A 13,110-nucleotide genomic window follows, 5' to 3' on the forward strand; every position below is an offset into this window, starting at 1 on the left:
AAGCTCGAATCATCTCAGACTGGTTTCTTGAACATGACAATGAGTTCACTGTACTCAAATGGCCTCCACAGTCACCAGATCTCAATCCAATCGAGCACCTTTGGGATGTGGTGGACCGGGAGATTCGCATCATGGATGTGCAGCCGACAAATCTGCAGCAACTGCGTGATGCTATCATGTCAATATGGACCAAACTCTCTGAGGAATGTTTCCAGTACCTTGTTGAATCTATGCCACGAAGGATTAAGGCAGTTCTGAAGACAAAAGGGGGTCCAACCCGGTACTAGCAAGGTGTACCTAATAAAGTGGCCAGTGCGTGTATATGTATGTGTGTGTGTGTGTTGTGCACTCAGTCGTGCATCGTGCACTGATTAGCAGCTGATGAGTGTGCAACGCACGAAACAGGCTTGCACTGCAATGTATTAAACTTGTTTTGTCCTGTATCTGTGTTGATACATACTATATGTGTGTGTATATGTATGCTCTAAGTTGTGCGTTTGTCTTGCGTGTGTGTCCAGGAGAGGAGCATTGCAGCATGGTGATATCGGGCTGTGCCATAAAGTGTCCGTTCGGCAGGCAGGCCGACGGCAGCGGGTGTGAAATATGCCAGTGCCGGCCGAGACACAGACGTTGCAAGACGCTGGCGTGCGGCCGTGACTGTACATTCGGATACGTGTAAGAACCCCCACGCACAAAACCGCAGACACGCACACACTCAGATAAACACACACACACACACACACACTTGGTAACGCCACGTGTCCCGGACTGCCCCTGCACATCCACCGACAACCTGTACTTGCACAGCTAGCTAGTTTATTTTGCTGAGCGGTGGCTAGTTTTCGTAAACCTGACCCTGAGGTGACTTCACTGTATGGTCACTGCCGGCAGACTCGCACCCAAATATTCTGCCCCCGTTTTGCTTTGGGAAGTAAAATATTTGCAGAATTTCTTCTTCTTCTTCTTTTTTTTTCTGGCATCTTCTTCCCCTCTTTCTCCTATAATTGCACCCAGCCAATTACCCCCCGGTCTCTGCTCCACCCCCTCTGCCGATCCGGGGAGGGCTGCAGACTACCACATGCCTCCTCCCATACATGTGGAGTCGCCAGCCGCTCCTTTCGACCTGACAGTGAGGAGTTGCACCAGGGGGATGGAGCACGTGGGAGGATCGTGCTATTCCCCCCAGTTCCCCCTCCCCCCTGAGCAGGCGCCCCGACCGACCAGAGGAGGTGCTAGTGCAGCGACCAGGACACATACCCACATCCGGTTTCGCACCCGCAGACGCAGCCAATTGGGTCTGTAGGGCTGCCCGACCAAGCCGGAGGCAACACGGGGACTCGAACCGGCGATCCCTGTGTTGGTAGGCAACGGAGTACACCGCCACGCCACCCGGACGCCCCAGTTTGCAGAATTTCCTGCCAGTAAAAGCATTTCTGTAGCATAACATGCTCGCCTCACATCCACTGACCTGCACCTCACCTAGGCACCCTCCTATCAGCCTCCATCACCCCCATCACCCCGTCCCCCTGCTGACTTGGATTTGATCAGTTTGGAAATGCAAATTAGGTCGCGAGTCAAAACAAGTAGTTTTAGCCTCCCTCCCTCATGAAGATGCTAGAGTGTAGCCCAGTCACCAAAGTCTTGGGTACATTTTGCGCTCTTCAGGTAGGCCTCACCTGCGCCGTAGGGAGAAGGTCATGGCTGGACTCTCAGTCGTCGTTGCAGATCCTAATTTTAGATTTATGCCCTCAAAACACCGTGGCGTCCCATAATCGCCACGGTCTGAATTATTCATGGTCATCACAACTGCACAGCCCCAGCAGAGCCATTGATATTCAGCAGGGTGCCGGCCACGATGGGCTGAGACAGAAGCTTTTATCAGCCAGCCAGACGTGGAGCTCCACTGACACCGTCCTGATTAGCAGAGGAGAGCATGGCAGGGAGGAGAAGGTCCAGGGTGAGAACTGCACCGAGCGGGGGAGGAGAAAAGGAACACTGCCCAAGAAACCGAGAGGAAGAATGATGGAGATGGTAGAGAAAGGTGAGGGAGAAATGGAAAGTCGACTTACGACGTCAAGTGTTATTTTGGAAGAGGAGGAAAAAAAATGGAGGAAGGAGCGCGGCAGGTCACGAAGGCTGAGGGGGGCCGGAGCAAAGTTTTCCCATCATCTCCACCCAAATCCGCAGGCTGCTGAAAGGCTCCGGTGGCCGTTGGGACAAAACTTGTTGTTTCACTGCAGCTCCACAATGTTAGGACTCCTCCACTAGGACGCAGGTTCCATTCCCATCGAAGACCCCGGGTAAGAGCTGTGTACCCACACTGCCAGGGTTGCGGGTTCCATTCCCATCGAAGACCCCGGGTAAGAGCTGTGTACCCACACTGCCAGGGTTGCGGGTTCCATTCCCATCGAAGACCCAGGGTAAGAGCTGTGTACCCACACTGCCAGGGTTGCAGGTTCCATTCCCATCGAAGACCCAGGGTAAGAGCTGTGTACCCACACTGCCAGGGTTGCAGGTTCCATTCCCATCGAAGACCCAGGGTAAGAGCTGTGTACCCACACTGCCAGGGTTGCAGGTTCCATTCCCATCGAAGACCCAGGGTAAGAGCTGTGTACCCACACTGCCAGGGTTGCAGGTTCCATTCCCATCGAAGACCCAGGGTAAGAGCTGTGTACCCACACTGCCAGGGTTGCAGGGTCCATTCCCATCGAAGACCCAGGGTAAGAGCTGTGTACCCACACTGCCAGGGTTGCGGGTTCCATTCCCATCGAAGACCCAGGGTAAGAGCTGTGTACCCACACTGCCAGGGTTGCGGGTTCCATTCCCATCGAAGACCCAGGGTAAGAGCTGTGTACCCACACTGCCAGGGTTGCGGGTTCCATTCCCGTCGAAGACCCAGGGTAAGAGCTGTGTACCCACACTGCCAGGGTTGCAGTTTCCATTCCCGTCGAAGACCCAGGGTAAGAGCTGTGTACCCACACAGCCAGGGTTGCAGGTTCCATTCCCTCTGTTGTTACCTGACCGTGGTGTGTAGCCGTAGAGGACACCGCATTCACACACACAAAAACACACACACAAACGCACACTTTGCAGCAGAACAACTGGCACTATATTTTTGGCAGGCAGAGGGCCAAAATTATGCTGGAGGCAGAGACTTATTCATCAATTTCATATTTAATGGAAACTTCTGGAGAGAAGCATAATTTTTTGCCCACGCGTGTGTAAGAGACACACAAAGGGAACATACACACACACACACACACACACACACACACACACTCTTAACAAATTTGCGAAGCGTCGCAAACATATTTATCTGCCAAGCAGCACATACAGCACACATTCATCAAGCTGCCGTGACTGGACACCACCTCTTTTACCCCAACTCGAGAAATATCAGCAGAGAGGATTAACTCTGCAACACACCACACAAAACGCACACCGAGATCACAACACTTAAGTTAACACGTTTAACCCTTCGGTTGTCTTACGGGTCAAAATGGCCCACAACAGTGTTTAACAGCAGACAACAGGATCAGGATCAGGAACACTTTATTTGTCGTTTCACTTCCTGTACTCTCGTACAGGAAGTGAAACGACATGCTGTTTCCCCCAGCCCACGGCAGCACAACACAAAGACAAACACACATACCCAAACTAACACATACAAAAGAATCACTGTCCAAGGGAACGGACGCCAGCCAGGATGACTGTCGGAACCGCCGGTCTGCATGGGCTAGCGGTTAGCTTAGCCTGCCCCGCTCTCCCAGCCGATCCAGCACCGGCGCTCCCAGCCATCAAACCAAGACAAAACTTAGATGCAGACGTGGACAAAGACACCACATGGACGGTGCCGGGTGAGGCCGCCGCAAAATGTGAATTCACGCCGCCATCTTCCCTCAGAGAAAGCAGAAAAGACTAAATGACCTTGTTTCAACCTGAAAGGTGATGACTTCTCCTAGATTGACCCCCACATTAGAAAACGTGAAACATTGCCCATGAAAGCTGTACACCACTAGGGTACTAAGACACGTCTGGGTCATGTGACCCTATAAAAACGAGGGGTGTCCACTGACTAGATGCATCTTTCTGCCCTGTGGAGAGGGAAACCCCAGACGGTCACACAGGTTGTGATGATTGACAGCTTGTTTCTTCCCGCAAAACAGATTCGGGGTTTAAAATGAAACGAAGTGGCTTTAACTTAGAGGTTCACCGAAGGCGGCTCACGAATGAGCCTTAAGACCAGGGCAGTGTACTAGGGCAGTATGGGGGATGTGTGGACAACACGAGGTATTTCAAAAAGCGTTATGGACAAAACAAAGTACTGCCATTGATGAATGCATGGTGTCCTTGTCTTCTTTGTTTGTCTTTCTGCACTGCACCGCTCGTCCTTCTCTCTCTGCATTTCTTCGCCGCCTCTTTGTGTCTGTCAGTAAGAACAGACACGGCTGTGACACGTGTAGATGCAGGAAGTGTCCAGAGGTGCCGTGTGACCTGTCCTGTCCAATGGGCTTCCAGACTGACCGGCAGGGCTGCCTCCAGTGTGCTTGTCGAGGTTAGTGACGTCCACGACGTGTCATTATGATGGTGTCTGTCCAGGTCGTACATTATTACTGCTACTGAGAGGACATGGGGCGTTTTAACGAGGTTGACAGTCGGTCGGTGTTATATGAGCAGCAACATGGGCGTTTATGGTTTGCTCGATGTAATTCAGGGGGCGGCAGAGTGGCGCAGTGGTCAGCACGGCCGCCTCGCAGCAAGAAGGTCCTGGGTTCGAGCCCCGGGGTGGTCCAACCTTGGGGGTCGTCCCGGGTCGTCCTCTGTGTGGAGTTTGCATGTTCTCCCCGTGTCTTTGTGGGTTTCCTCCCACGGTCCAAAGACATGTAGGTCAAGTGACTCACCATGCTAAATTGTCCCTAGGAATGAATGTGTGTGTGTGTGTGCTGGCCTGGTGGTCTGTCCAGGGTGTCTCCCCACCTGCCGCCCAGTGACTGCTGGGATAGGCTCCAGCAGGCCCGCGACGCTGAGAGCAGGATAGGCGGTTTGGATAATGGATGGATGGATGAAGTCGTCGTTGTTGTGAAAGTTTATTTTCACGTCAGATAACACTGCTCAACTGCAGCCACCAAGGGGCGCACTAACACCCGGATCAGACCACACGATGTTTTTGTCTTTCACGATGGCGCCGTGTCAGACTGCTGCTTTAAATTCGTGTGCTGTCGTGGCCGCCAGACCGGCCACACTAACAAGTTTGATCCCGACCCATCATCGTATGCCGCCGTCATCACGTCATCTGCCGTCACCACGGCCGTACGCGAGGTCGGGTCAAGAAGTGTCAATCATGGAAGAAGCGCCATGTGTGATGCTAGCATTCTGTTATCCTACTGGTCAGCGTCAGGAACGCGTCGGTCAGGGGTGCGAAACTAGACGGAAAATGTAAATCAATGCTGACGTGCTAGACTTGTCGAGTTGGACTGTTAAGAAGTCTGTTGTGCCACGGCAACAACAAAGAACCGCTTCTGATGATGTTCTTCAGCTTTCTCCAGTTTTGAACCATCTTGATATCCATGTCTGTTTGTGTCTCCTCCCATAGACCAGCCCGTCACCTCCTCTAAGGCCCCATCAGACAGGAAGGGGCCATGTCTGTCCATGGATGGCCACCGCCATGACAACGGAGAGAGCTGGCACGACGGCTGCCGTGACTGTTACTGCCACGAAGACCGGGAGATGTGTTCGCTGATCTCCTGTCCCGTTCCTGACTGTGCCGCTCCGTCCATCCAGCCAGGGCACTGCTGTCCTACCTGTGCAGGTAACACACACCTGACACCCGGACCCCACCCAGTCCCCACCCAGCAGCACTCCCGCATCTGATGATCCCAACAGCCATCCAGCACACAGCTGAATACAATGTCATGATCCACCTGCTGCCGATGAGTCACGAGAAGGCTGATACTCTCGTTCTGACAGCCTTCACCATTTTTAATTGCTGACAGATTGATCGATCCTATGTGTAGCTCGAGTCCATGGGCACGTACATTCTTTTTGGAAATGTACATGAAAAGGAGGCCGTCGTCAAAAGATGTTTTCTGCCACATTGCCCTTCACACACAAGGAAACATGGGAAATGTAAACCATTTCAGAATGGTTAAAATGTTATATAATTATTCATGTCATTAGTGGATTCTCTAAAGCATATTGAGCGCCCTGTCTGGTGTACAGTGGTACTGCTGTAAGGCCTTCAGCTTCAGTCAACGTTACGTGAAGAATTCTTAATGCACCAAGGGGTTCAGCGGAGTTATACTACAAACCATGACATCATACTGGCAGAGCTATACAGCTGTATATCTACTATATATATATATATATATACACACACACACACACACACACACACACAGCTGTATATCTACTATGTATACAGCTGTGTGTGTGTGTGTGTATATATATATATATATATATACAGTGCATCCGGAAAGTATTCACACCCCTTCACTTTCCCCACATTTTGTTATGTTACAGCCTTATTCCAAAATGGATTAAATTCCTTTTTTTTTTCCTCATCAATCTACAAACAATACCCCATAATGAGAAAGCGAAAAAGCAAAGTTATTAAAAATAAAAAACTGAAATATTGCATGTACATAAGTATTCACACCCTTTACTCAGTACTTGGTTGAGGCACCCTTGGCAGGGATTACAGCCTCAAGTCTTCTTGGGTATGAAGCTACAAGCTTGGCACACCTATATTTGGGGTATTTCTCCGTTTCTTCTCTGCAGATCCTCTCCAGCTCAGTAAGGTTAGATGGGGAGCGTCGCTCCATAGCTATTTTCAGGTCTTTCCAGAGATGTTCAATGGGGTTCAAGTCTGGGCTCTGGCTGGGCCACTCAAGGACATTCATAGACTTGTCCTGAAGCCACTCCTTCCTTGTCTTGGCTGTGTGCTTAGGGTCATTGTAGTGTTGAAAGGTAAACCTTCACCCCAGTCTGAGGTCCTGAGCGCTCTGGAGCAGGTTTTCATCAAGGATCTCTCTGTACTTTGCTCCATTCATCTTTCCCTCCATCCTGACTAGTCTCCCAGTTCCTGCCGCTGAAGAACATCCCCACAGCATGATGCTGCCACCACCATGCTTCACTGTAGGGATGGTATTAGCAAGGCGATGAGAGGTGCCTGGTGTCCTCCAGACGTGACGTTTGGCATTCAGGCCAAAGAGTTCAATCTTGGTTTCATCAGACCAGAGAATCCTGTTTCTCATGGTCTGACAGTCCTTTAGGTGCTTTCTGGCAAACTCCAAGTGGGCTGTCATGTGCCTTTTACTGAGCAGAGGCTTCTGTCTGGCCACTCTACCATAAAGGCCTGATTGGTGGAGTGCTGCAGAGATGGTTGTCCTTCTGGAAGGTTCTCCCATCTCCACAGAGGAACACTGGAGCTCTGTCAGAGTGACCATCGGGTTCTTGGTCACCTCCCTGACCAAGGCCCTTCTCACCCGATTGCTCAGTTTGGCTGGGCGACCAGCTCTAGGAAGAGTCCTGGTGGATCCAAACTTCTTCCATTTACGAATGATGGAGACCACTGTGCTCTTCAGGACCTTCAAAGCTGTAGAAATGTTTTTGTACCCTTCCCCAGATCTGTGCCTCGATACAATCCTGTCTCGGAGGTCCACAGACAATTCCTTTGGCTTCATGGCTTGGTTTCTGCTCTGACATGCACTGTCAACAGTGGGACCTTATATACACAGGTGTGTGCCTTTCCAAATCTTGTCCAGTCAATTGAATTTACTAGAGGTGGACTCCAGTCAAGATGTAGACACATCTCAAGGACGATCAGTGGAAACAGGATGAACCTGAGCTCAGTTTTGAGTGTCACAGCAAAGGGTGTGAATACTTATGTACATGCAATATTTCAGTTTTTTATTTTTAATAAATTTGCAAAAATGTCTGCAAAACCTTTTTCACTTTGTCATTATGGGGTATTGTGTGTAGATTGATGAGAAAAAAAAGGAATTTAATCCGTTTTTGAATAAGGCTGTAACATAACAACATGTGGGGAAAGTGAAGGGGTGTGAATACTTTCCGGATGCACTGTATATATATATATATATATATACACACACACACACACACACACACACACACACATATGTATATATATACACACATATACACACATATACATATATATACATATATATACATATATATATACATACATACATACATACATACATACATACATACACATATATACACACACATACACACACATACATATATATATATACATATATATATACAGCTGTATATCTACTATATATACAGCTGTATATACACAGCTGTATATCTACTATATACAGCTGTAGCTGTATATCTAGTATATACAGCTGTATATCTACTATATACACAGCTGTATATACACTAAAAGCTGTATATATAGTATGTACACAGCTGTATATATATATATACAGCTGTGTGCAAAGCGTGTGTGTACAAAGATCCTACATTGAAGCTAGTCTGTGTCTACAGTTGTGTTTCATGATATGTAACTTGTCTCCCGTGTTTTCTTCAGCTCAGGGTGACAGTGTTCATCATGGTTTACTCTGTTCCCCTCTCACGTTACGACTGTCTGTCTCCATGTCCACATTCATCACAACACATGATGGATGTTCATTTGATTTGTGCGTCAGTGTAACCAGCGTGTCCTCTTAGAGGCGGCGTTGCAGCTACCGTTCATGTCTCTGCCAGGTACACGGTGACATCTATGTAGCTACTGCACAGTAATCCACAACAAGTACTTGTACAGGACCCTGTCTTTAACTCATGGTCCAACTCACCACTTCCTCTGGGAGATGATGTCACCATTCTAAGTGACTAATCAACAATTCAACGGGTGCCGAGTGACTCACAATGAGACCACCAGCAGAACGAGACCACCAGCAGAATGAGACCACCGGCAGAATGAGACCACCAGCAGAACACAGTCTCATCTCACTTAAAGGGCTTTAAAGTTTTAAGGGGCTCAATGTGAACTCAGCTTCAACTTCAGTAGGGACCTGTGATATAATCCCCCCCCCCCAGTCTCTCTCTTGCGCTCTTCTCTCTTTCTCTCTCTCTCTCTCTCTCTCTCTCTCTCTCTCTCTCTCTCTCTCTCTCTCTCTCTCTCCTAGTATCTCTCACTCTCTCCTATCTCTCTCTTTCTCTCTCTCTTCTACGTATCTCTCTTCTATCTGTCTATTGCTCTCTCCCATCTCTCTCTTCTATCTCTCCTAACTCTCTTCTTTCTCTCTCTTCTCTTGTATTTCTTTCTCTTCTATCTCTCTTATCTCTTTCTGTCTCTCTTCTATCTCTCTTCTATTGATCTCTCTTCTATCTCCCTCCTATCTGTTCTATCCCTCTCTTCTATCCTTCTCTTCTGTCTCTCTCATCTATCTTTCTCTTCTCTCTCTTCTATCTCTCTCTTCTATCGATCTCTTTTATCTCTCTCTTCTATCTCTCTCTCTCTCTTCTATCGATCTCTTATCTCTCTCTTCTATCTCTCTCTTCTATCTCTCTCTTCTATCGATCTCTTATCTCTCTCTTCTATCTCTCTCTCTTCTATCTCTCTTCTATCGATCTATTTATCTCTCTCTTCTATCTCTCTCTCTTCTATCGATCTATTTATCTCTCTCTTCTATCTCTCTCTCTTCTATCTCTCTCTCTTCTATCTCTCTCTTCTATCGATCTCTTTTATCTCTCTCTTCTATCTCTCTCTCTCTCTCTTCTATCTCTCTCTTCTATCGATCTCTTTTATCTCTCTCTTCTATCGCTCTCTCTCTCTCTTTCCTCCTCGATTTGAGCTTCTCCATTGTTATCGCTGGTTTTCTCTCCTTCTCCCTCTTTCTCCAGACTCTCCTTCCCCCCAGCCCACCCCAGCCTCAGGGGACCGGGGAGACTCATCGGTGTGTGTGTCCCCCAGAGGAGAGGTCTTCTCTGCTGGGGAGGTGTGGAACATGGACCCCTGCAGTCAGTGTACCTGCCGACGAGGACAGACTCTGTGTGAAAGTGAAGTCTGCCCTCCCCTCCTCTGCCAAAAGCCAATAAGGAGCCACAATTCCTGCTGCCCACGCTGTCCTGGTAAGTCTGGACAGGAAACTGTTCTTTTTTTTCCTCCTTTTTCTCCCCAATTGTATCCGGCCAATTACCCCACTCTTCTTAGCCGTCCCAGTCACTGCTCCACCCCCTCTGCTGATCCGGGGAGGGCTGCAGACTACCACATGCCTCCTCCCATATATGTGGAGTCACCAGCCTTTTCTTTTCACCTGACAGTGAGGAGTTTCACCAGGGGGACGTAGCGTGTAGGAGGATCATGCTATCCCTCCAAGTTACTCCTCCCCCCTTAATAGGCGCCCCGACCGACCAGAGGAGGCGCTAGTGCAGTGACCAGGACACATACCCACATCCGACTTCCCACCTGCAGACATGGCCAATTGTGTCTGTAGGGACGCCCGACCAAGCCGGAGGTAACACGGGATTTGAACTGGCGATCCCTGTGTTTGTAGGCAACGGAATAGACCGCCACGCAACCGGGCGAGGAAACGAATGGACATGCACACAAATACACACACCTGTTTCTGGCTGCCGGCCAGCGTCACTTGCAACGTATTAATGTGCCGTGCATCTGAGACATGTTCTGGACATTTGGGTGCATAACCCATTGTCATTACCTGCCCTGTGAATGACTCCTGCCCCCTCGAGGGAAAAAGCCAGACGAAGGGAGGTATCTACCAAGCTACACTGACGAGAGACGACAACGACAAAATAGAGACATACGTGGGTCTAACAGAGGAACATTCGAGAAAAATGACAACTATTTTATCATCTGCAAACCACAAATATCTACGTTGAGTAACAGGAATGAGTTGGCTAGCAGGCGCAGACATAGATATAAGCACCTATTTTGTAATTATAAATAAATAGTGACAATAGACAAATACCCCCCCCCCCAAATTGGACCGTTAGCGAACACATGTTTTTGAAATTTTTGTATGTCACACCTCTCCCTTCCCCATTGGACGTTGTGCACGTGATGTGCATGACGAGGACGTAGATGGTGTGTTCTGTCCTCGAGTGGTTTCATTGACAGCTGATGATGCTTATGGCATGAAACAGGCTTGTATTGTCTTATAGAGAATTTACTTGACTCACTGGATTATATATATAGATATATACGTATATGTATATATATATATGTGTGTGTGTCCACAGGCTGTTGCAATGAAAGCTTCGATGTAGAAAAAAGAGCTCAACAATTCAGGAGCGAAGATAGTCAGCTCACGAGTGCACTGAACACGAAACAGGCTTATTTTGCCATTTAACAACTTTGAGCTATTATATATATACTTATACGCTATATGTACAAAAGTATTGGGACACACCTCTTAATCATTGAATCCAGGTGTTTCATTGCCACAGGTGTATAAAATGCAGCAGCTAACCATGCAGTCTGCATTTACAACCTTTGTGAAAGAACGGGTCGTTCTGAAGAGCTCGGTGAATTCAAGTGTGGTACCATCATGGGATGCCACCTTTGCAATAAGTCAGTTCGTGAAATGTCTTCCCTGCTAGATATTCCACGGTCAACTGTAAGTGGTATTGCTGAAAAGTGGAAGCGTTTAGGAACAACAGCAACTCAGCCAGGAAGTGGCACACCACGTAAAGTCCCACACCGGGGTCAACGAGTCCTGAGGTGCATAGTGCGTAAAAGTCGCCAACGCTCTGTTGTCTCAATAACTGCAGAGTTCCAAACTTCCTCTGGCATTAACATCAGCACAAAAACTGTGTGCCAGGAGCTTCATGGAATGGGTTTCCATGGCCGAGCAGCGCATGCAAGCCTTACACCACCAAGCACAATACCAAGCGTGGGGTGGAGTGGTGTAAAGCACGCTGCCACTGGACCCTGGAGCAGTGGAAACGTGTTCTGTGGCATGACAAATCACACTTCTCTGTCTGGCAGTCTAATGGACAAGTCTGGGTTTGGCGGATGCCAGGAGAACGTTACCTGCCTGACTGCAATGTGCCAACTGTAAAGTTTGGTGGAGGAGGGGTAATGGTATGGGGTTGTTTTTCAGGGTTTGGGCTAGGCCCCTTAGTTCCAGTGAAGGGAAATCTTAATGCTTCAGCATACCAAGACATTTTGGACAATTCTATGCTTCCAACTTTGTGGGAACAGTTTGGGGAGGGCCCTTTTCTGTTCCAGCATGACTGCCCCAGTGCACAAAGCAAGGTCCATTAAGACATGGTTGGTGAGTTTGGTGTGGAAGGACTTGACTGGCCCACACAGAGCCCTGACCTCAACCCCATCGAACACCTTTGGGATGAACTAGAACGGAGATTGCGAGCCAGGTCTTCTCGTCCAACATCAGTACCTGACCTCACAAATGCTCTTCTGGACAAACGGGCTAAAGTTCCCACAGACACACTCCAAAAGCTTGTGGAAAGCCTCCCCAGAAGAGTGGAAGCTGTTACAGCTGCAAAGGGGGACCAAGTCCATATTAATGACTATGGATTTAGAATGAGATGTCATAAAAGCTCCTGTAGGTGTAATGGCCAGGTGTCCCACTACTTTTGTACATAAAGTGTGAGTATATATATATATATATATATATATATTGGACAAGAGGCATTCCATGAGTGCTGATATTAAGCATAACAGCACTATATGTATCAGTCCGCCGCACAGGTGTTCAATTAATAATCATTAATTAGGCTAGCCAGTGGTAATGTGTGTAGACCTATACAAAGTAGCAAGTTGTGCAGGAAAATGTGTGTTCAGGTTGCCTGGCAACAGTCCAAGTTCAAGAGCGCAGTTGTGGAACTGTTTGTTGGCGGAGCTAAATAAGTGATTCAATAAACAAACGAATCATAATCTATTATCGCGTCTTACTTTTAATTAATAAATGGTGATTGTAGAACCGTTGTATAAAACCAACATCACACTCGAGGTTGTGCTGTTAATATGCGGCCTCGTACCTACAACCGAATCACAGCCGTGTTGATATTCAGTATAACAGCATGACCTCGAGTGTGATATTGCTTATATATATATATATATATATATATATATATAATCTTCTCATG

The 13,110-nt window shown here is 48.1% G+C and overlaps 1 protein-coding gene across 1 annotated transcript in view; it reads left to right on the plus strand.

Moving 5' to 3' along the window:
* The window catches only part of crim1 (cysteine rich transmembrane BMP regulator 1 (chordin-like)), a 221,800-nt gene that overhangs the window by 188,252 nt on the left and 20,438 nt on the right, over positions 1-13,110 (plus strand). The window contains exons 9-12 of the mRNA XM_056295460.1: positions 519-675; positions 4,434-4,555; positions 5,594-5,809; positions 9,880-10,107. Coding sequence (XP_056151435.1) covers positions 519-675; positions 4,434-4,555; positions 5,594-5,809; positions 9,880-10,107 — 723 coding nt within the window. The remainder of the gene's footprint in view (positions 1-518; positions 676-4,433; positions 4,556-5,593; positions 5,810-9,879; positions 10,108-13,110) is intronic.

Source organism: Lampris incognitus, chromosome 16 (genome assembly GCF_029633865.1).
Source record: "Lampris incognitus isolate fLamInc1 chromosome 16, fLamInc1.hap2, whole genome shotgun sequence".
In the NCBI taxonomy this organism is placed as follows: Eukaryota; Metazoa; Chordata; class Actinopteri; order Lampriformes; family Lampridae; genus Lampris; species Lampris incognitus.